Source organism: Lutjanus erythropterus, chromosome 6, assembly GCF_056507025.1.
Source record: "Lutjanus erythropterus isolate fLutEry1 chromosome 6, fLutEry1.hap2, whole genome shotgun sequence".
Taxonomy (NCBI): Eukaryota; Metazoa; Chordata; class Actinopteri; order Lutjaniformes; family Lutjanidae; genus Lutjanus; species Lutjanus erythropterus.
This window is the reverse complement of record NC_139322.1, coordinates 37324698-37347751: the sequence shown is the minus strand read 5'-3', so window position 1 is coordinate 37347751 and position 23054 is coordinate 37324698. Positions and strand designations below refer to the sequence as shown.

General features: G+C 40.9%; 1 protein-coding gene across 1 annotated transcript in view; it reads left to right on the top strand.

The window, feature by feature from the left end:
* The first annotated feature begins 291 nt into the window (after positions 1–291).
* Positions 292–23054, top strand: part of lamb2 (laminin, beta 2 (laminin S)) — a 69280-nt gene continuing 46517 nt past the window's right edge. Inside the window, exons 1-4 of the mRNA XM_084721805.1 lie at positions 292–417; positions 801–872; positions 19928–20097; positions 20206–20341. Of these exons, the coding sequence (XP_084577931.1) occupies positions 842–872; positions 19928–20097; positions 20206–20341 (337 nt within the window). The 5' untranslated portion in view covers positions 292–417; positions 801–841. The remainder of the gene's footprint in view (positions 418–800; positions 873–19927; positions 20098–20205; positions 20342–23054) is intronic.

Here is a 23054-nt window from a genome sequence, read left to right as displayed (position 1 = left end):
TTGACTGTTTTTTCACAATCAGAAGTAGGCTTTAGGTTTATTGAGAATAAACTGTATAAATAGTCAGAATGCTTTTTCGTTGCCACATGGAACCAAAACTAGGTAAAGAGTTAACATTCTTGTTTCATATCTAACTCTTTATCCACCGATCCTGGGACTCGAACCGGTGACCATCCTGTCAGCAGCACCACCTGCCTCCTCCTCCTCCTCCTCCGCTCGTGCCCTCCTCGCGCTCTGCTCCGCTCCGTGAATTCCACTCCGGGGTTTCCAGCGCAGAATCGCAGGAGTTGAGGACTCCTCAGTAAACGCTGCTCAGTCCCGCATCTCATCTGTCCCCGCAACTCCGCAGCAAGTGGACCGAGAGGGAGAGTACTGGACCCGGACACAGAAGGGAACATCTGAACCAGGACCCAAACGGTTAGTGTAGTGACGCTTTGTGTTTAACGGACTAACTTGTTGAATGAAAAGACACCCAGAGACACGAACACACCGGGCAGCTGAAAACATTTTGCCTTGAGGAGTTCTCTCTGAGAGGAGTGATGTTTTTATTGACCGGTACACATTTCCGTACCGTGAAACTGACAGTGAATTCGAAAAAGAGGGAAAACTCTCAAGAACCCCTGGGAGTCCCTGACCAATACACTGGGGACGTCCACCTGGAAAAAATAAAAGCAAAATTTTGCAACAAGTTAAAGTGTTTTTATCTGTGTTTCATTCTCAACTGTCTCGGTGTTTGTGTCATGTCTCTGTGGTGGATAAATAACGCTGCTGGCTTGAACTCAAACTTGTGCCCGCCGCAGGTCGTCTGCTGCCCGGCCCGCGGGTTGATGTGCGCTCGGAGATGCGAGCCCCACTGCTAGTGCTCGTCTGCGGTAAGTTAACTGTTAGACTGTACCAGTCAGTCTATGTTTTCTGCTCCAGAACAAATCCTCAGAAGTGATTCAGTGAAGTCTAACGACTGTCTACAGGTCAATGGGCTTTCTTTGATTAGTCTCTGGAAAATATAGAGCTTATACTTTCATGTGAAGTCTGTAGATATGGAAGTCTTATTTCTCATTGAGGCGAGTTATTTTGCTCTTGGTGATGGTTTCAAGATCCTGACACTTGTTCCAGAGGCTCCCTGCAAGTGAAAATGCTTTGAAATTGTTTGATCTCTCAGCAGAAATCATTGGCAGAAATGTTCACTTATTTTTGAGATGCACAGGATAGTTCACTCCAAAATCAAAAATACATATTTTTCATCTGGCCTATAGGGTAGAGTAGAGATCTTTGCCTTCTCTCCAGTACAATGGGACTAAATGGCACTCGGCTTAAAAAATACATTTCAGAAATTCAAAACCAGCATTTCTTTCCAAAAATCATGACCTGGTTACTCAAGATAATCCACAGACATTGCTGCGAGCAGTTTCATGTAGGAACTACTGTTTTGGTAATTCTGCTCCAGAAAGAAAGTAGTTCCTGCATGAAACTGCTCACAACAAGGTCTGTGGATTATCTTGAATAACTGGGTGATTTTTGGAAAGAGACACTGGTTTTGAATTTTTCGAAAAAACTCAAAAACTCGACTACTTGCTCCAAAAAAAAAAATGGATGAATACCAGTACATGACAGGGGAAAAATATGTATTTTTGACTTTGGGGTGAACTGTCTCTTTAAAGTTTTATTGATTTCTCAGCTCTAGACAGAACATAATGAGCATCAATACAACACATCACTGAACAAAACAGCACTGACAAAATGCAACAGAAACAGTTGTCAGGGGCAGTAAAGACATGTAAACATTATCATTCTTAGTTATTCCATAACTGAACAATTCAGTTACTTGTTGGCATCATGTTTGATGTAAATGATTAATTTTTTCCAGTTCTTATCAAAGATACTGTGTTTAATTTTTAGTTGTTTAGTAGTTCCCTTTTTGCAAATTTTTTGCGATAGCTTTTTTGCTGGCAAGGAGGAAGAGTTTTTGACAGATATCATTTCCTCCTTTGCACAACATCCTCAATTAGGGCTGTAACTTACAATTATTTTTATAGTCGATTAATCTGTTGATTATTTTCTTGATTAACCAATTAGTTGTTTGGTCTGTAAAATGGCAGAAAATGGTAAAAAAAAAATAATAATAATAATTTTCCCCAAAGCCCAAAATGACATCCTCACAGGTCTTGTTTTGCTCACAACCCAAAGATATTTAGTTTACTATCATAGAAGAGTAAAGAAACAAGAAAATATTCACATTTAAGAAGCAGAAAGCTGAGAATTTTGACTTTTTTTATTTAAAATGAACTGATTCAAAGGGTTATCTAAATAGTTCTCAATGAGTCTCATTAACTTTCAGAGAAGACTTTCAGTAGTGTTTCTTATTCTCTTTCAACATTCAGTACAGGCACCAGTTTAACACAGTGGAGAAAAAGTCTCTCTGCACGGAGATAAGATAGCTGATGTTTCTTTTTTAGGGCCCCTGGTGCCCTCCGGCTCTCTGGGGTCGTCCCTGTCTCTCTCTCTGTCTCTGCCTGTCGGCCTGTCTCTGTGGGTGGTGTCGCTCTGTTTATGGTCCTCCTAAAACAGCCCAGCTGAATCCGCAAATAGAGACACCCACTCCACACCTAGAACCTCCAGTGCTGCTCAAGAGACGCCCTTCTGGGTGCATGTGTCCAGTGCTGCATGTATATATGTGTGTTTATGTGCGTGTTTGTGTGTGTGTGTAGGTGACAGAAATAAAGGAAGGCTGGGAAATGAACAGATTTAAACAAAGAAACACATACCACGCAGTCTGATTCTTTTCACTACATCAGTTATTTTTATCACATTTATAGCCAGAGGAGTGCTGCTGCTGTCTGACACCTGCACTACTGCAAGCACAGTGGATAAGCACTCAGTATAATCAGTGATAATAGATTTATCTGAGTAATGACCCTCAATAAAATGCATTGTTCCCTGTAGCTGACCACAATAGGCTTATTGCTCCAGTTAAAGTCTATTAGCGCCCGCTGTTAACACGCGCGGTGTCCCCTCAGACATTGTCACTGATCTGCAGCTGTATATGATGGCTGATAAAGGTCAGAGCAAGTTTTCAGGACACACAGAAACCCTGGCAGTTTTTTTTCTAGTTGGCCTGAGTCACCAACCCTAAACTAGGGATGTCCCGATACAACTTTTTCACTTCCGATACGATGCCAATATTGCCGCCTTGAGTATTGGCCGATACCGATATCGATCCGATACGATATCAGCACGAATCATACATACTTTTATTACTTATTTTGTAGTGTGGAATGTTAGAAAAGGCTTGACCAAGTGATGTTACTCAGAGAACAATAGTCAGAAACCAGAGTCACCTATGGACTCGTTTTTTGGCTGATATCGGACCGATGTCCGATATCAATATAAGATCGGGACACCCCTACCCTAAACAGCAGTATTTGACGACCTGGGAGTGAGACTCAGCTATTGTTCTCCAGAATGGCTTGTAGCAGTTTTAAAGTCAGATTTTCAGGGTCTTCTGTTAGTGTTGAACTGGACTTTAGAATAAACAAGGACTGTGGATTTTGTCCCCTCTACTATGTGTTTGCATGTGTAAGATGGCAGCCTTGTGTATCTTGTATCTGTTTGAAGCATGTGTAAGATTTGAGGGGATCTATTAGCAGAATATGGTAGAATTGGAATACAGTATTCATAAGTTGTTTTCATTAGTTTCTTTTGTAATTGTGGACTCGATTGGTTTATTGTGTATCCAGAAGAATCTCCATAGTCTGAGTTCTCTGGTGTGCCTTTAAGTGGAATCATCCAGTAACCGGCAAAATACATGGGCAAGTATGTGAACAATAACGTTCATGTTGTAGCTGGTTGTCAAATGAATTTGTAGTTAAAAAGCTAATACACCTCCAGTATAACACTGAAATTGCTTTGTGGCTAATATGGACAGGAGGGACATTTAAAGAAACTGTTTCAATGTACAAATGAGCATAGGAATACTGATTTAAGACAGACTTGAAACAATGTGTCCTTTAAAGAAGGATATGGGCTGACCATTGAAGAAAATTAATTAAAGAGAAAAAATAAAAAGAGATGAGATTTTTAGCCTCTGCTTCAGCCATCTCACACATCACTGCTTGTTGGTGTATGAAAACCTTGTTGTCATTAGATCTGGTTTTATGTCATTCCAAATTTCACCTCATACCTCAGCACTGAAGCCCATTCATCTCTTAGGTTAATTATTTGTACACCCTGGAAATAAAGAGACTCAAAAAGGTCAGAGGAACCTCTGAGTAGTGAGGAAAGACTGAAGTGTCTGGAGAGGAACTAAGTAAAGAGCTGAGTGTTTTCGAGGAAAATCAGAGGCGGAAATGGGAGACAAGGCTGTGTTTCAGAGCGGAAAGGTGAACAAGTGTTACTAATGTGAAGTGTATGTGTGTGTGTGTGTCCATAAACCTCATGCACTGTCATTATAGAGATAGGGAGCTGTCCATTCAAACTCCTGACGCCTCCGAGCACAAGCTCCAAGGTCAAGGGTCGTGTTCAAACCCCCAGGTCAGAGACGGGGTTAATTGGCGTGTGCACGGATGTATGTATTTGTGTGTATGTGTGTGTTTGAGAGAAAGAGGGAAAGGACTCATAGGGCTGATCACAGGGACAAAAGAACCAGCAGTGCCTCCTCCTTTCTCTTTTTCCTTTCACTTTCTACTTCTATTCTTCTTCTCTGGGCCATGGGGGTGGAAGGAGGACCTGTAGGAAGCTGGTGGTGAGTTTGTGTGTTTGTGTGTGTGTATTTGTATGTTCTTAAGGAAATGTTTTGCTGTACAAAAGATATTATCATGTAAAGGTTATTGTACTTTTAAAAGCGTTTTTAGCAAAAGGACTATGATTATATAACTTTTTTTGTATCAGTAATTGCTTTTGAGTGTCATTTAGCAAATTACTCATCATGAAGCGATGTGATTAAGTTCAGCTGAGGGAGGGAGCCTCTCATTATTATTTTGGAAGCGGGGAGGAAGGCAGGGAGGATGTAAGGAATTGGGAAGAAAAACAGAGAAGGAAAACTTCACATGAAAAAGGATTGAGATAAATCCTCTGTAATTCACCTTCCTTAGAGGTTTGTGTGTAGGAATGAGGCTTTGTCGAACTACTGGCGTTCTCCTCAGATGTGTGTGTGTGTGTGTATGCGTGGGCAGGTGAGGGCTGGCATTAGGCAGTGGGAGCGAGAGAGTGTGTTCCCCGAAGCCTTTGTAAGCGACAGCCTCCGGAAATGTGCAGATACCAGAACAATGGTGCAGTAAAGCCTACTAACCACCAGCACTAGAGACAGAGAGGGGGAGAGGCTGAAAAATTAGAGAAGGGGGGAGGGAGGGGAGGGAGGAGGCGGGGGTGAAAGAACAGGACAAAGAGAAAAGAGGGAGAGAAAGACTTTAGGCTCAGGGGGAAGGGGTGGGGATTGAGAGAGGGAACAGGTTTATTTCTATGAAAGACCGGTGAGATAGGTTTCCCCGTCCTGTTGGCAGGGGCTTTTCTGGATGAAAAGAGGAGGTGGAGATGGAGGAGGAGGACTTGAGGGGGAGGATGAAGAGGCAGGGAGGAGGAATGGGAAATGGAGATGGTCTTATTAAAAACAATGAGGTGGCTGGTACAGTGGTGAACCTGCAGTAAGGGGAGTGCTTACAGTAAAGAAAGTAGCTGTGTGCTTTAACCCATCAGGGATCCGTAACGATCAGAAACTAGTGAACCGACTGTAAATATTAAAACCAAAAGTGCAGGTGACACTCAGCTTTCATTAGCCAACATTAAACAGAAAACATCTTTATACCCACTGATGAAACTCACCCTAAAACAATCACAGCAAAATAGGCTTCTTCTTGACAGGTGGCAGTAGAAATATTTGTGTAAATATTTCAATTAATGTTGGCTGAAAGCATGTAGCTGCTTCAGTTATGGGTCCTGGTATTGTGCATGCTGGTTCCTTGTCACACTACATGCGTTTCCATCCACCCATTTTTTTTCCACATTTGCAATTAGCATTTTACTTTTTGCAAAAGGCTTAAAAGTTGAAATACTCACAAACAGCTTAAATGTGTAATGTGGAAAAAAAATCCAGTTTGAAACATTCAAAAATGAGCTGAAGTTATCAGAGGAATGTGAAGAAATAACAGTTTTGACATTATGTAAAAGATGAGTTGTGTTGTGTTGCAGAGACATCTACTGAAGTTAGCATGCTCACCAGCTAGCCCTGCCTGGTCCTGTCTTGTAATTATGGCTGACACCCTCTGGTGGGTTGGTCAATTTGTAGGTTGTTAAGCTCTTTTCCCACCAAATTCTCATTGGTTCGACAGCTGCTGGTGTTACTTTAATAAGGAGAAAAGCGCTTCTTGATCCATTATTGTACTGGTGCAGCGCTTCTGTGGACCTGATGTATTTTATTTTTTAGAGACAGGCTATTTACTGAACATTAAATCTGCTCCAGAGTAATTTACACCACGTCAGAGAAGCAGCACAAATCACTACATCGGCCCCCAGCCTCACAGTACAGAAGAGACAAGTTGATAAGAAGTTCAAATTCAAGTTCAGTGATGGATAAATACCAGCCATCTCTGACCTGATTTCAAATGTGAAAGCTGTAAGTTTTGCCATGTTGACATTGTTTTAGCGTTAAGCTGTGTTTGACAGGATCTGGCTGGCTTTGCTCTGTGATTCTTGTTGCCGCTGTGTGTGTATGTGTGTGTTGCTGCTGTATGCAATGCTAATGTACTTGATAGACATACGCTTGACACACATTATAGCTATGTGTGAAAAATAAATGGTCAAACTGCAGTAATTCATGTTCATGGCCACAATGTAATCTGGATTACGTTATGCAAAGCTTAATATTTGTCATCATGTATGTGATCCAACTGCTTATCTCAATGAACCAACTCTCAATATGTTGCCGAACAGTAGTGGCACATTAATTAGCATTTTCGTTTAAGTAATGCATTACTGTCCACATGGGTCATAAAAAGTTTTTAAGTTAGCAACAATGGCGCTATACTTTAGAGGCTGATGTTGTTGTTACCTCTTACTTCTTACCTTTTTGACTTTTAACCAGCAGATATGGGCACATCTTATGCGATGAAAGAACCCACTATATTTGAGGTGAAAGTGGATGGTTAATTTTAATATTACTCCTGGAAGTGATATGTCCTGAAGGTTGAGCTGAGGCTGTGGTGGACAGACAAAATTTATCTTAGTTGCATCTAAACTTGTCATTCACACAATGATTCAGGATATATGAGTAATAGTTTCTCCCAGTTTCAAAGACTTTGTTTTTATTTATTTTATTGCTACAGGTCACAGACCAATTGTAATAACAGCTTATATTATGCAGCTTGTTAAAAAGCACTCTCAGACACCCCCACACCTTTAATTATCTAATGGCAGACAAGCAGCAATTATGGCGCGATGCTGCAGCATGTTAAGAGGAAAAAGGAAGGAAGGATAGAAGGCAGGAAGAGAGGAAGAAATGAATATAGAGACAAAGGAAGTTAGGAAAGAAAGATGCAATTAATTTGATGAATTATTTTCTTGAGATATTTCTGCTTCAGATTTTTTGTCATCTTGAAGCCCAGTAATTACACACAGAACCACACACATATACACTCTAAGGTCTAATAAAACATCTTGGCTTGTAAACATGGACCAGCTGTCTCATATACCTTTATTTGACACGAGAATTCCCCAAATAGCTTTCATGTTGTTAACGGTGCGGTGTAATACTCACCTGAGGTAGATTTCTTTTTTTATTGTATACCAGAGTTGGGCAATATGTGAAAATTTTCCAAATGATCATTGTCAGCCTATCCATCAGCGATTGGTGATATCATCATTGCCCCTCCCACCTCCTCCTGTTCTCTCCAGTCTCAGCTTGGAGATATGCGTAAGCAGCAAATTCACTATGTTACTCATGCTACATACGTTCACTATGTCCAATACGAATAAACTCACTAAGTGTCTACAAATGACATGTTCTCACACTTATTTTCCATTTTGAATGGAGAAATACAACCGTTCACCTTCTGAAGTCAACTTTCTCTCTTTTATCAAACTAAGACAACCTTAAAAAAACATGTAAAACTCATCAAAACTCTTTGTTAGTCTGTCCACTCTTCCAACAATCACCAACTCTGGTTTGGTCAAAATAAATCCTCACTTTAGCGTGCGAAAAGAATATAAATAGTCCAACTCTGCAGGCTGTTTTCCTCTCAGTCGTCACCCAGCTCAGCTCACTCATGGTCGGCTGAGTGGGTGTGAACTGCGCCGCTGGATGAGAGCGCGGTGCAGAGCAGAGGCTGTCACTCTGCAGACTATTACATTAACAAAATAAAATGACAAATATTACCCTAAAAATTGGCCAAAAAAAGCAATCAGCCAGTTGTTGATAGACGATCATCCAGTTGCCTAACCCTAATGTTTACATGATTTTAAGTTAAGTAGCTTAAACTCCCAAACATGAGTGTATGGTCTGGTCACCTCATTTAAGCTTCTGCAGATAACTGGAGGGAAACAAGAGAAATCCTCAAACGTTGTCTGACAGATATGTTTTCTCTTGTGCTCTTTCCCTTGGCTCCTCTCTCAGGGGAAACACAGGGTCATCATCAGTTCAAATTAAAGTTTAAAAAATGACTTCATACACTGTCACATGCAGTACTCCCCTGTGTATGGTAAATTATACTCAAAGTATCTGACCTTTGCCTTTGGCCACACAGAAGTTACCCTCTTCTCTCTTAGACAGGAAAGAAATTTCAACATTTAAGAGTAAGACACAATATAATTACGTTAATTATAATTAACCTCACTGTTGGTCAGAGGTTTACATACAAGCATTCATCCTCAAGAACACAAATGCTCTCAGATGTGTGTTCAGTCAAGAAAACAGAGGCACACAGCCATTAGACTGATATCAATAAATAACAGGAGGCGTGCAGGGAAACACAAACACACCAGATGCATGTTTCAACTAATGACAAGTCCCACGTGTGCGATAGTTTTCTCCTCTAAGTGTAGCCAGATTTTCTTCATCAGAGGCTCTGATGAGCACCTACAGCAAACACATCTGCACACTGTTCTGAGCTGCATGTCTCCCTGAGCAGCTGCTGAGCACCAGGGCAAACACACAACGCAGTAATCACTAACCAGACCCGCTGCAGCTCACTCTCTTCGGCTGAGTAACTGACGGACGTGCTGGTTGACCGACAGGCTGCACCCAACATCTGTTGGCCATGTGTGCCTCTCATCTGGTGGGTTTCATGAGCTTCAGGCAAAACGGCAAGCCAGTAGCCAGCTTCAGAGGGGAATTTTATAGATTTATACAATTTATACTATTACCCCATTGTTTGTATCGGGAACTTTAAGGAGAAACCATTTTCAAAGATAATCTGAAGATACAAACTCACAACCCTTTGATTATAAGCCTGCATTTTCCCAGGGTGAACGTAGAAATCAGATATGATTTTATATTGATCTCTATTAAAATGTTAGTGAATCATCAGTAACTGTAGACATGTGGGAATGAAGGCTGGGCAGAAGCAGGGTGGGCAATGAATGGGCTTCACATGTCTGCTGTACCACTAAGTTAAGAACAAACATCGCTCTGTCCATCCAGCTCCACTCTCTACTCTCCACCTGTTGCTGATGATATTCAATGTTTCCTCTCCAACATGCAGTGATTCAGATGTCTCTGGGATGGCACAGGAATGTGAATGTCTCCTCCAGTGGGACCAGCTGCCTCCCTTGTTAATCTGACAGCCTGTGTAATGGCCAGCGTCTGGCCCCACTTAAAGAAACCCTCTGTCTGTTAGACAGAAGCGCAGCCGGTCACTGACAAACTCAGAAAACAGCTGAGAAAGAGTCACAGATCAGACTAAATTTATAATGAATGCAGTCTAAATATACAAAACATGATAAGTAGCTGCAAATAGGCTCTCTTTCCTGTGATTTTGAATAAATGAAGAATTTTCAAATACAGATTTAAACAGGTCTGCTCCATCATGTTCTTTCAGATGAATTTAATGTTTAATACAAATTCTCTGAAACCAGAGAACTCATGTATAATAATGAAATGCCATTAAATTCAATATATTCATGTTATTAAAAAATCCAAATAATTATTTCTTGGTAAAAGCAAGTTTGAAAAGATTAATCTCAAGTTTTCTTTCAAGGATGTTTTCTTCAAAGCCAACAAGGGGAATTCTCGTTGCAGTGTTTTGAACCAGGTGTAGACATTTAATCAGGTCCTACCAAAAGCCTTTGAACATATCATTACAGTAATCAATAATCAGTGTAATAGTTGTCCCATGAGAGAAATGGTGTGACTTATACCTAGCAATGTTCTTGTTCTCCTAAAATGCTGGCTCAGGTATCAGTGAGTATGCATATCTGTGCACCGATATGATATCATGCAGTTTATTAGCCACAGAACGGGACCTTTGCTGCTTCCCAGCAGGAACCAGACCTTCAGTAGTAATACTGATGCAAACTTGAGCTAAACTATGTTGTTCTTTCAGTAGTATATCAAGTGCTGAAATAACTTTTGTCATATTTCAAAGTAAGAAGTTTATGTGGAATGGGCTTCAGCACTGTTAACATTTCTTAATATAACTTTCTGTTTTGAATTTTCACTTATCACTCCTTAAATAGTACAAGGTCAGCAATCATTTTCACAAGCGAGGCCCTAGATGCTGATTAAGGAAGGGAGGATGAAAGAAGTGAGGAAGGTGAATGGCAGGGCAGAGAGGGGAGTCGGAGCTGCTGAGGTGCACTAAGCATTAAAAGAGAAGAGAGACTTGAGGCAGGAGCTGAATAATAAAGAGGCGAGGAGGGAGGAGAACAGCTGGATGTTTGGCTGTGGGAGTTGACCATCCATCAGCTAAGTGCAGAGCAAAGAGATGACGGAGACACGGTGAGGGGAGAATGTAAACTAATTAGCTAGGAGGAGTTAAGAATAAAAGGCTGTTGACTTTTCTCTGCCCCGGTTTTAAAGTAGCCGTCTGATGGTGAGTGCTAAACGCATCTGTGCGGCCCAGTCCCACACTCACTCAGGTCAGGTATGCAGCTCATTGCCTGTCTCAAAATGATTCTATTCTTGTCTTCTCGCTGTCAAAGGCAAGCTGATACTGGGTCTGTCTGACCATGCTGTCATTTTAATATTCTTGGCAATGTGTTGAGTTTAACTCTTAACCCGCCTCCTGTCTGAGCAAATGTGTGTGTATCCATGTGTCCATCTGTTTGTTTGTTTGTCTTGGTTTCCTTCATTGTTTACGCTGGTAGATTTGACAGCAAACTGTGTCTCGCCAGCCGGTCCCAGAAGAATGTGTCAAGTTTATGCCACATCCGACATCCTTGACACATATATAGCTTGTAGGAGTTAGTTACCCAGTGTGATGAGATGGAGACAGATGGGTGACAAATCATAGGAAAGACAAACATAAAAGAAAGACACCACAAGCTTCTAGAACAGCTCTGATTCTCCTTGTCAAAGAAGTCCCTGAACCATTCTTATATATTTCTAATATATTTCTTATATATTTCTAATATATTTCTTCATTGGCATGGGGTTTTGATGATGTAGGGGAGAGTGAAGTCTAACATACTGGTCTGGCAACTCCACGCACAGCAAAAACTGGGGTTCACTTTGACAGAAGGTATTTGAAGGTATTTGAAAGTAAATGTATCAGTAACCTTTTGTATAGGTTGTTTGTATATATGGTTGTCACAAAATGCCACAGCACATCTGGTTTGGGAACCACTGCATCATATGATGATACTGTGTCCGTATCACTGTCTAAATAACACACAAGCAGTCTTAGCACTTGGTACTGTAAAATGTCAGCATTTTTACCAGTTGATGAAAGTTGACATGGGAATTAAGGAGCAGTGGTGGTCTTGTATTGTTGGAAGTGCAGTTGGCCATTATAGTACAATGTCCCACGGCAAGAAGAATTATACTATCAAACTGCAATTATTTTCAAACATAACAGTGTATAAGTTACTTAAACAAACAACTAATGGTTAGGATCAGTTCAACTTTTAGACAAGAAAAAGCCTTGAGCATGAGGACTAACCACAAACTTAATGAAAAATCATATAATTGCTATCGACATAGTCTACCCTGCAGGAATCTCCATCTGTATTGTGACTAACAATAAAATGAACAAACAGAGCAGGCCTGGTCTGTTTCCCTGATTGTGGACTTTTTTCCCCTCTCTGCATCGCCTGCAGTAGCCTTATTTAAAGAAAATAAAAGACAAGTGAATTTTGTCACACGCTGGCACTTTTGACTGGAACCTTTTAAAAAGTTTGGTGCATGCCACCTTTGTGTACTGTTTACTGACTGTTCAAAAGCAGAGAGGAAATCAAAGGCAGGGATGAAAGCTGGGAATAAAAGCAGAGCTCACCTGGGGAGAAGGGGGCGGGGGTGGAATTCATTTGGGGGAATGAAACTCGGATGCCCTGCAGACTGCGCCGTGCTCCGTATCACTGCCTCTGACAGTTAAAGCATTGCCTCATGTGGAAGACTTGTTGGCTCAGAGTCAGATTTCACTGTCCTTTGGCATGAGCATAATGATATCATGTCTTTTTTAACTGTTTGCCCTGAATAGGTTAACAACAGTGGGCACTTTGTCATAAGCTTGATGACCTAAACATCTTGACTGCAGCCACAGTAATACAAAGAAAAAACACTGGACTTTGTGGTGTAAAATGAAGATAGTATATGTATAATACTAAAAGCAACTCAACAATAAACCATTAATGTTGTGTATAGCTACAAGTGGTTAAACAAGCAGAATAGTGCACGATATGGTGCAGGGCTACAGTGCATAGCCTGCTTTTACAGGCTAATGGCTGGTTGAACAGCAGTGCTTTGTGAGCTGAGACCCCCCCCCACATACACTCATACACACACACGCACACCAGCAGCACCACCGCAGCCCCCTTCTCTTCTCTCAGCTGTCAGCCTGCATTCCTCTCTGCCTTTCCATTTATGGCTACAGAAGAAAGAAAGGGAAAAAGAAGAGGGAGAGAAACTGATTTATAACCACTGTATCACCTCTGTCCTCAAAGCTACAATATTAACTTTTCATCAGAGAGAGTAACAAGTCATACTTAAAACGTCCCCTCAGCTGGTCAACTGCCTGCCCCCTTTTCACCCACATTGAGTCAAGCCATCTGGACAGACATCACAGGTCTGAACTTCCACTGATTACTTCGACAAATTGTTTCAGAATCATTTTCAGCTTATCTTGTAAGCTGCAGTTCTAGTACTCAGCCTCACCTCGTATTCACAGCAAAATAATATAATAATAAATAAAATAAAATACACCCCTAAACATGCTATGACAACTGAAACAGGAATAATTTGACATTTTGGGAAATGCACTTGGAAGGTTACACTGATACAACAGATGTTGTCTTGATTAGAATTCAATGAGAAGATTGATACCTCTTTCAAACAGTGACTGTGTGTTGTATATGACACAAGACCAGTTGACAGTTTATAGCATTAGCTTAGCATAAAGACTGACAGCTGTGGAAAAAGTTAGCCTGGCTCAGTCCTGTCTTGTTTATTCAAGGGACCAATGCATAAAATTTAGGGGCAGGATATCTGCAGAATATGGCAGAAATGGAATAGGTATATTTTGATTTGTGTATAATCACCGGAAAATAAGAATGGATATGTTTTTGTTGCCTTAGAATGAGGCCTTATATCTGCAGAGGGAGGGGGTCCTCTTCCATTGACATGGCCTCTTTGATGTACCATGTTTCTACAGTGGCCTAGAATGGACAAACTGGTTTTGAGGATCTTCAGGAGGAGGATGTGGTCTGGTGCATTATCAAGTGGACTGACAATGCATCTCTGTAACGCTTGTTTTTGTACGATGGACTGGATTTGTTTGCTAAATTATCAAACTTTCCCCTCAGCTCAGTTGATCCTGTCTTCTCAGAAGTTCATTCAATCATGTCTTTGTGGCATTGGCACATCAGGATGCGTTTAAATAAATCTCTGGCTTGGCCAGTGTTAGATGTGTGTCAAATGACTGTCATAAATAGTCTATTTTTCCAGGGATTCACACCAGGCTCAAAATCAAACCCACCACTGCTTATGTGCACAGAGTTTTGCTTTACATTGCCCAAAAGGAATTCAGAATCTCAGCACACTGGTGTGTAAAAAACATGTTGACATGAAAGACGCAGAGGAGAAAATGGCAGTATCCTCTTGGGCAGTGCAGGGGGGTCACCAAGGCTACTGTGGCTGCAGGCCATATAATTTTTTAAGGGGCATAAGTGAAATTCCCGTCCTGCTACCAGATGATAGATATCATCCATTTATCTCTCCTTCATCCCTCCCTCCCTCCGCTATGCTCTGGGTTCCTCCCTGGTTTCCATCAAGGCAGCAGTGGTCTGATCACTGTCAGCTATGTAACTCACGTAGACTCCACCATCACCCTGCCTGGCCTGTTCATTACAGCTTCAGTGTGAGAATAACATGAAATGTATCATCACATGCATACTTCACATGATTTATCATTTGATGCTTGGACTAATAATCTGGATTCTAATACACACCTTCTTAAAGGAACAAATACACATTTTTTCCTTTTTTTCCATCTAGATAGTTTTAGTGTGAGTTGCAAGTTTTTGGAGGTATCAACATTAGAGATTATTTTTCTTCGCTCCTATAGAATGCGAGTAGATGGCACTCGGCTTGTGGTGCTCAAAGTGCCAGAAAAATACATTTGATAAATTCAACATTACTGTCTCCTTCCAGGATTCATGACCTGGTTACTCAAGATAAACCACAAACCTTGTTGTGAGCTATTTCATTTAGGAACAATTTTTTTACTATTAAAAAGAAAGTAGTTCCTACATAAAACTTCTCACATGACTGTTTCATTGTCGCGGTGATGTCAGCTCAACTCATGTTATAAATTTGGGTGTAAAGCCTGTGTTGTAAACAAACACAGACAGAAACACCAGAGATAAAAGACAACAAAAAACCTAGTGATTATACAGTACGACACATCAGACGTCTGCTTCGCTCCTCCACCCTACCTCCACACACACACACACACACACACACACACACACACACACACACACACACACACACACAGGCACACACACTCTCAGACCTTTGAGTGCGTGCCAACAGTTTCCAGAGTAGATATCAGGTTGTGTCTGGATGGGTCTCCCCACTGTCTGTACAAAGGCTCTGTGCTGTGTCTCTTTTCTTTTTCTCTCACCCAACTGACCTGCTTTGTTTGTGTTTCTTCACACTCTCTTCCTCTCTCGCCAGATAAAGGATTAGGGAACGACGTCAAGTCTATTTTATCACCATTATGTCAGTCATTGTCTGTGTGATAATGACAAATATAAAGCAGCTCAGATTGTTACCTTACCCCCGAACAAATCCTCTAATAGGGGTCTTTTGTGTTGTCACAAGCACATACATGATGCTTACATTCACTTGAAAGTAGGAACATGTGTGCAAGGTTATGTATTTGATGGGTTTTAGTGTCAGTTAGGTGCCCTGAATGCTAGTCTGGTCCTCCATACTCAAGGCGTGTGTGTGTGACCTACAGTATGTTAACCTCATATCTGCTTATTGCTCACTTGGCTGGCACCAACCTGAGACTTGTCCAGATGCCAGGCAAACACAGGTTTCCTCTGGAGTCAGTCTCAAGATGTCATGTGAAATCCTCCTCTGCACTGTTCCCAGCAGGCTCCCTATATACAGCTGGTCATATAGCAGTGTCAGGCTGTGATAATGCTCTGTCTTTGCCTACCTTAATCAGTGAGTGGAGACCTGCAGAGAGCATCTAGGTGCTGGCAGGTCCAGCAGCCGGTCTCCTTGTGTGCCTGTCAGCATTAAAAATTTCTGAAATCTCATTAACTAATGTCAGTGTGAAGGCAGTGTAGCCGCACAGTTGAAAGCTGATATCATGGCAGGTTCACAATGTTAAGATTTATTCAGTAACAATCTATTAATATTGGTGAAGTGAAATGAAAGACAGGTACCTTTATTCATTATGTGATGTCTGCTTTTTGATTTGAGAAATAATGGCACTGTCACAGTGGTATAACCAGGGGTACAAGGTATGCTATATTACTTGGTAGCATAGTATATATAGATAACATAGAATCTTTAAGTACTCAAGGTTTTGAAGTTGTTAAAAGCTTTCAGATGCTAATTATCAAGATTCAAGATTCAGTCATTTATTGCCATATCAATCCTTGGTGTGCCCCACACAACCAACATAAAATAACATATGACAAATAATCACAAAGTACACTCAAGAACAGATTGCACTACAGCTAGTCTAACACACCGGATGCATACTGCTGGTATAAGTCTTGCTATTGGTCCCATACTTCAAGCGGCATTGCAGCATCTGCTATCTACATTTTCAAAGTTTCCGGGAAACAAGAACAACCTCCTAGTTGCAACCTACACACTGAAATTAGCACCTGGGATGCTAACGGTACCAATGTACACAAGCCAACAGCTGTTGCCTTTTCTTTTGCAGTCCACCAAACCAAGTTCCCCCTCAATACTATTTTGCAACAGCACCATTGCTGCATCTTGGGCTTTGTGCCACACAAGGTGTTTGTAATTGGTTTAAAGAAATCCAAACAAGGCAAGGCGTTTTTTCCTCTATAGCAGAATCTGTATGTGTGAAGCCAGACCTTCTCATATAGCCATACTCGCATAGCCAGAGGCCTGTGAGTCCTCTCCACAGAAACTACCATGTTGCACTGCTGTGCTTCTACGGTAGCCCAGAACAGACAAAACAAAGTCTCTAGAGCTTAGCCTTTAGGCTCTAGCAATTAAAACATGACAACAACTCAATAAACACTTCACCTTTTCAGACCGAAGAGGGTCACAGTGTCTGCTTGTAAAGAACCCAGAGCTAACGTTGGCTGCCAGCCTGACACACAGTGTGGCTAATGTTAGCAGCAGCAGCAGCATCTCTGCTTGCAGGTTTATGTCCGTGTATGTGCTTAATGTGGTCACACGTTTCTCCAGTCGAGTGAATATATATCATCTTATTCTGTCACAGTCTACATTCATCTGTCCAACTTTGCTGATATAAACATCCAGGGTTGCCAGGGTGATCGGTTCATACGTGCTTGGTGAAGGGGGCTGCCGTCTGACAGAGCTGCAGCCCCAACTAGTGGCAGGTGGCTGCATAAAATCTTAGAGGCAACAGATAACTGGCATCGTGCATGAATGAAATACTGCTAAATATTTTAAACAACTTGTATTTCTGGTGCCGTCATTTAATTGTATAGTCGACTAATTGTGCGCATCCCTAGTACTGCAGATCAATTAACTCAGCACAGAACAGATTTAAAGGTCCAGTGTGTAGGATTTAGGGCATCTATTGGCAGAATATGTCAGAAATTGAATAAAATAACCAGAAGTGTATTTTCATTAGTGTGTCATCACCTGAAACTGCAGCAAGCACCCTCGAGTGAGGCACAAAGTCCCCAGATGCTCAAGTGAAACTGTGTGTTTTATGATCTGTAGCTCCCAGGTTTGAATATTTACAACTGTGTTAATATAAAGCAGACTGATGCAAGACAGGAATAAACGTCTCATTTGTATATTTGGGGTGATGTGAATATCTCTTGTTTTCCAAGTTTGCTGAATTTGATGCTCTTTGTAGGAGTGTTTTGTAGCTGTTCCATGTTGCCATGTTGACTGCATACATATGGAGGGAGGATTAAAAACACCTGTTGTGGACAGACAGTAGATTGACAGCAGGACCCCTGGGTCTCCACTCTCCTCTTCATACCAGTTTTCTCATAGCAACACGCGGAAACAACAGGTCCCAGAGGCACGTAGGAGGAGAGATTCACGTCAAGATGTCCAGTGGAATGTGTGACGGCTGCTGCTGGTTGTCATGAAAGTTTATAAGGTTTATTTCAACTCCCACACATAGCCCGGCTATTCTGTCACACCAAGGCTCCGGTGCTATATTGTAGAATGACACACTCACTCTCTGGTTCAAAACTATAAAACAAGCTGTTCAATTGTGAAGATTAAACTATGAGTAAATAATCAGTCATTTATTTTTATGATGTTACACTTCCAGCTGGTGCTGGTCTTAGCTAACCTCTGTTTGACCTGCAATGGTTAGTTCCCAGATTTAGCCTGTAGCTGGGGCCTCTTGTCAGATCAGTTGTTTGGGACCCCTGCAGACAGCAGAGCCTGTTAACCTGTAGGGTTGCCTTGAGATAATCCCCCCTCCCACTGAATGTTGTCTCAACATTGAATCGGTTCTTGATCAAGCAGTAGCTGCCTAGTTGTGGGAGGCCAGCGTCCAGCTTAATAAGCCCTTCATACCCTGCAGTCTGTGCACTCTGTCTTTTATGAAGCTTCTGCACAAGACGTTTGTCTAAAAAATTTTCCCATGAGCTATAAACCATGAGAAATTTGAGACCAACAGACCAAAATGACCTTTTGACCGCAAAGACAATCACATACATTTATCAGTTTCTGCCTAATAAATAAAGTGTATTTTCTCAAATAAAATGGCTTACACATGACACATACTGTATCATTAAATTGGCAACATCCATTCATGATAGAAGTTAGCTTTCATGAGCTCACATAAAACAAAGAGAAGCTACAACATTTTCTAATTGGATGGCATCATCTTTCTGAAAAGATGTAGTCTTGCCTTCACAAAACCTTCCTTCAACCATTATTCTAGTCTGGATCATCAAAAATCACCAAATTTGTCTTGCTTAGTCTTTCAGGTGTTCCAACAATCATAAACTCTGTTTTGGTCAAAATAAATCCCTAATTTAGATGTAGAAATATTCTGGCTTTATGCTGTTTTCCTCTCACTCAGACTTCGGCTCAGTGGGTGTGCGGTGTGCACCTGAATGAGAGTTTATCACTGAGCAGTGGCTCTCACCTATTCTTTAGAGGCGGACCATTAATTTAGCAAAATAAAATGACAAAAAATGGCAATATAATCAGCCAACAAAACAACCATCAATGACTGATCACTGATATTTTTGTCTGATCACCCAACACTATAGCCTACTATTCTTAATTCCCCAGAAAAGGGTTACAGGTTCTATAAAAATGACTACAAACCATAAACCAAATCTATTTAAACAAAATAATTCATACATATAGAAAAGATATTCAATCTTGTAGAGTGTAGAGATTTGCTAAAATATAAGTTGTTGCTGTGATAAAGTTCCCCTTGTTATATCCCTTGCATTTGCCTCTTTGTTCACTATGCCACATGATATCATTGAGGGACAAAGGACAGCAAGGATGCATGATGATATCAGCATGTCATTGTTATTGTCTGATGTAGGCTTTAAAATGAAATATGTGTATCAGCTCGAAATGAACATTTCTGTCAATATGACAGTCCGATGAGATGAAACTTAATATGCACACATGACACAAATGTGTCTGTGGTGTGGAGGTAGTTTTCTTATTTTGCCCACTGAATTTATGCCTGCATCGATCAGGCAGAAAGGCCATCACGATAAGAGTATGTGCAAACAGCCAAAATTAGTTATTAGTTAAATTAGTTAAATATTCAATCCGTTATTGTGCATTTTCAAAAAACATTGAAGAACTGATTCAAATTCCCCGGTCAGGTTACTGTAACAGAATAAAGTTAACTCAGACAAACGCACAAATTTAGCTCTCGAGTTTCCTGTAGTTTCACTTCCCATCCTGAAGTCTCTTCCTTAGGAAGCGATAAGAGCTTTTGATGTCTCTTTTTTAAGGACAGAAAGGCGGGTACTGATACCACGTTGACTTTGTTTGCCAACACAAGCTCGTGAATGGTTACTGTATTAGGAAATGATGCCACTCTGCACTGCTGTTTCCTGCTCATTGTAATTAATTTCCTGTTTCCCCCCCGTCCAGTCCTGGCTGCTGCTGTCGGCCAGGAGCCTGACCACAGCCATGGCTGTGCCCATGGCAGCTGTTACCCAGCAACAGGGGACTTGCTGGTTGGACGAGAGAAGAACCTGAAGGCCTCATCCACATGCGGGATGAGGAGGAAAGAGCCCTACTGCATTGTCAGTCATCTGCAGGTCAGTGTGTGTGTATGTGTGTGTGAGACCACATCTGTGTTTCTGTTTCTCATTGACCCCTGAAGTCTTTGACCTTTGACCATGTGACCTTTTCTTGTCCTGCTGCAGGATGAGAAGAAGTGTTTCGACTGTGACTCTAGACGGCCGTATGACCCGGTGTACAACACCATCAATCACCGGATAGAGAACGTCATCACCACCTTCAAACCTCACCGCAAGAAGTCCTGGTGGCAGTCTGAGAACGGTGAGGAGACTTTGTGGTCACTTTTTCTCTGCATTGCACTGCACTGGAATCTCTGTGCACACTGTATCAAAATAACAAATATAAATGGTTATTATAACACGGGCTGCACAATCAGCACTTATGATGATACTTATGGTATGATCAGCAAAACCCAGTTTCTCGATAAACAATTTCCTACAAAGTCTCCTTTATAAACTATAAATTAAAGCTTTAATGGTTAATAAACCATCTATTAATGGCGTAGTCATATGCTGCAATAAAGCGTGCAATTATACAAGTAAACTATTGAATCAAAAGTTATAATGAAGGGTTCATAATTGACATATTAAGCATTAGTAAATTATTAATAAAGCCATTGTTTGGAACTTTCAAACTCTTTATAAAAGGTGCCTTATTAAAAAGTGGTACCCTATATTTCTTTTTGCAGTTTAACAGGGCACTACATACATCACTGTTGTGTTAAGGCCACTCATTTCGAATATGTTTCATATATTTTGCCCTCTTTTAAAATAATTCTCTGATAAATTTTCTTAAGAAAGAGACTGATTAGAAATATCTTCCTTAATTGCAGTATAAATAAAAGTGCCAATTCTTATTTTACTCCAGAACACCTAACTGGTTGATGGTTGGATTCCTGAAAATGTTATCTTAGTTAAATGCTTCTGTGAAATGCTCGGCAAGTCTGCGATGCACCAACCACACAGGCTTTAGATGCCATTCAACTTTACTGTCATTGCACATAGTATGCACCAGTGCAATGAAATGCAGTTTGGCATACAACCAGATAATGCAAACAGTAGCAAAGTGCATACTGTAGAGATAGTATGTAAAGATAAAGCAATGTGCAGACTGAACACTAAACCAGTGGGGTAATGATAGAGAGACTGTGATATATGCAAAATAAGGACAACGATATAAAAACTGATATGTCAGTATGTTAACTATGATACAAAAATAAACAATAAATGATATGAACAGATCAGTTCACTTTCAACTTACAGTATAAACAGTAATTCATCAGACATGATAATTATAGACATGTAATGTTCATAAAGTCCCCATGCACTTTCATCTCAGTACTCAGATTTCATTTTTATGGCTAGAAATGTGCACTGAACCTTTAATTAAAGCTGAAATACTTGAAATTGCTCCTAAAAAGCATTAACCCAAAATAAGAAGCTGCTCATACTTTGTGTTTTAAATCAGCCCTGTACCCTGCCGAGTATGTGACAAACTTAAAATGGCCTTTACTTGTAGGTTATGGTATGTACTGTAGTTAAAGCTATTAATATTTGAAACAAGAATGGGGGGATGGTGGGACACATGGGAATAAATGAAGGCGTATAAAAAGATGAGGTAGTGGATATGAAGCTGAAATAAATTGATTGAAAAGAGGGAAAAACTGGAAAAATAGCAAGATCCTAAAAGTTTACAGAAACCACCAGCAGTAAGCAACTGGAAGGCATTCAGAAGCAGTATTAAGTTTGCACACGCTATCTCTCTCTCACACACACACACACACACACTTACTCACTGTGGCCAACATCCTCTGCCCAGCTACAGATGGGCTTAATAACAGAGTAGGCCCTGCTCTGGCATCTCAACAGAGGGAGAGAGAGAAGGGGGATGACAGGGAAAGGAGGAAAGTAAAAGCTCTGATGGAAAGATAAAAGTAAGGCCATGTTCAAGAAAGACAGAGAGACATCAGTGAGGGATACGGACAGATCTGAACTGATGTATTCTCACACACAATGACACTGAGCAGCTGTAAAACCAGTTGGACACAGGGCTCATTTCAGCTGCTTGTGAGCCATATTACTGTAACAGAGTGCTGTTGATGACAGCGCTCTGCAGCAGCACCAGACCCAGAATAGAACAGAGAGAAACAGAAGAAGAAGAAGAAGAAGGGGGACAGGAAGCATAGTGACTATTTTTGCTCCTGGTTGCTACTGATTTTCCATGGCATCTTTGTGGAGTTTCCATGGTGGTGGTGCCACAGTGGGCCTATTTGATATGGACTACAGTGGTTTGATTGTGTGCCCTTATTAATTGCATGCCAGTATTTATCGGCTCATTAATGACATGCATACATGCTGGCATTTTAAGGCCCTGTAAGACAGTGTCAGCTAAACAGGTGCATTCTGCATGCATGGCTCATATATTTTACATAACTTTACATTACAGTTGAGTATGTACAATTTGTCCATCAAACCTCTCTATCAGCAAGGCTAATTTAATCTTTCTCTCACTCTGTCCATCTCCCTCTCTTTCTTTTCCTCTCTGTTCTAGCTGTGTCACACCCTTCCTCCTCTTTCTTTTCCGTCACGTTCCTTCCTGTGCCTTGTCAGCTGTTGTTGTGGTTGATTATAGAAGTATTTGGGCCTGGGGTGTGTGCATGTATTTGTTGTTCTAATTTAGGAGACTGACACACAGCTATCTAAACCATTTAGACCCTGTTTTCACTTGGTTTTAAAATGTGTCTGGATCAAAGTTGGACAGCCAAGTGTAAATGACCATCAAGACACAATGTGATCCAATCAGTCAGACTGCTTGCTGAAGTGGTCTGGAATGCGTTTGACCACATATCTTTTGTAGTGTAAATTCTAATTTGTTCCTGACAAAGACATAACAGGAAAATATGCAATCAGCACAAGATGTTATGGTTGTTTTGGTGACAACGCACAAACTTATCACTAGTCTGGTGACCGACTAA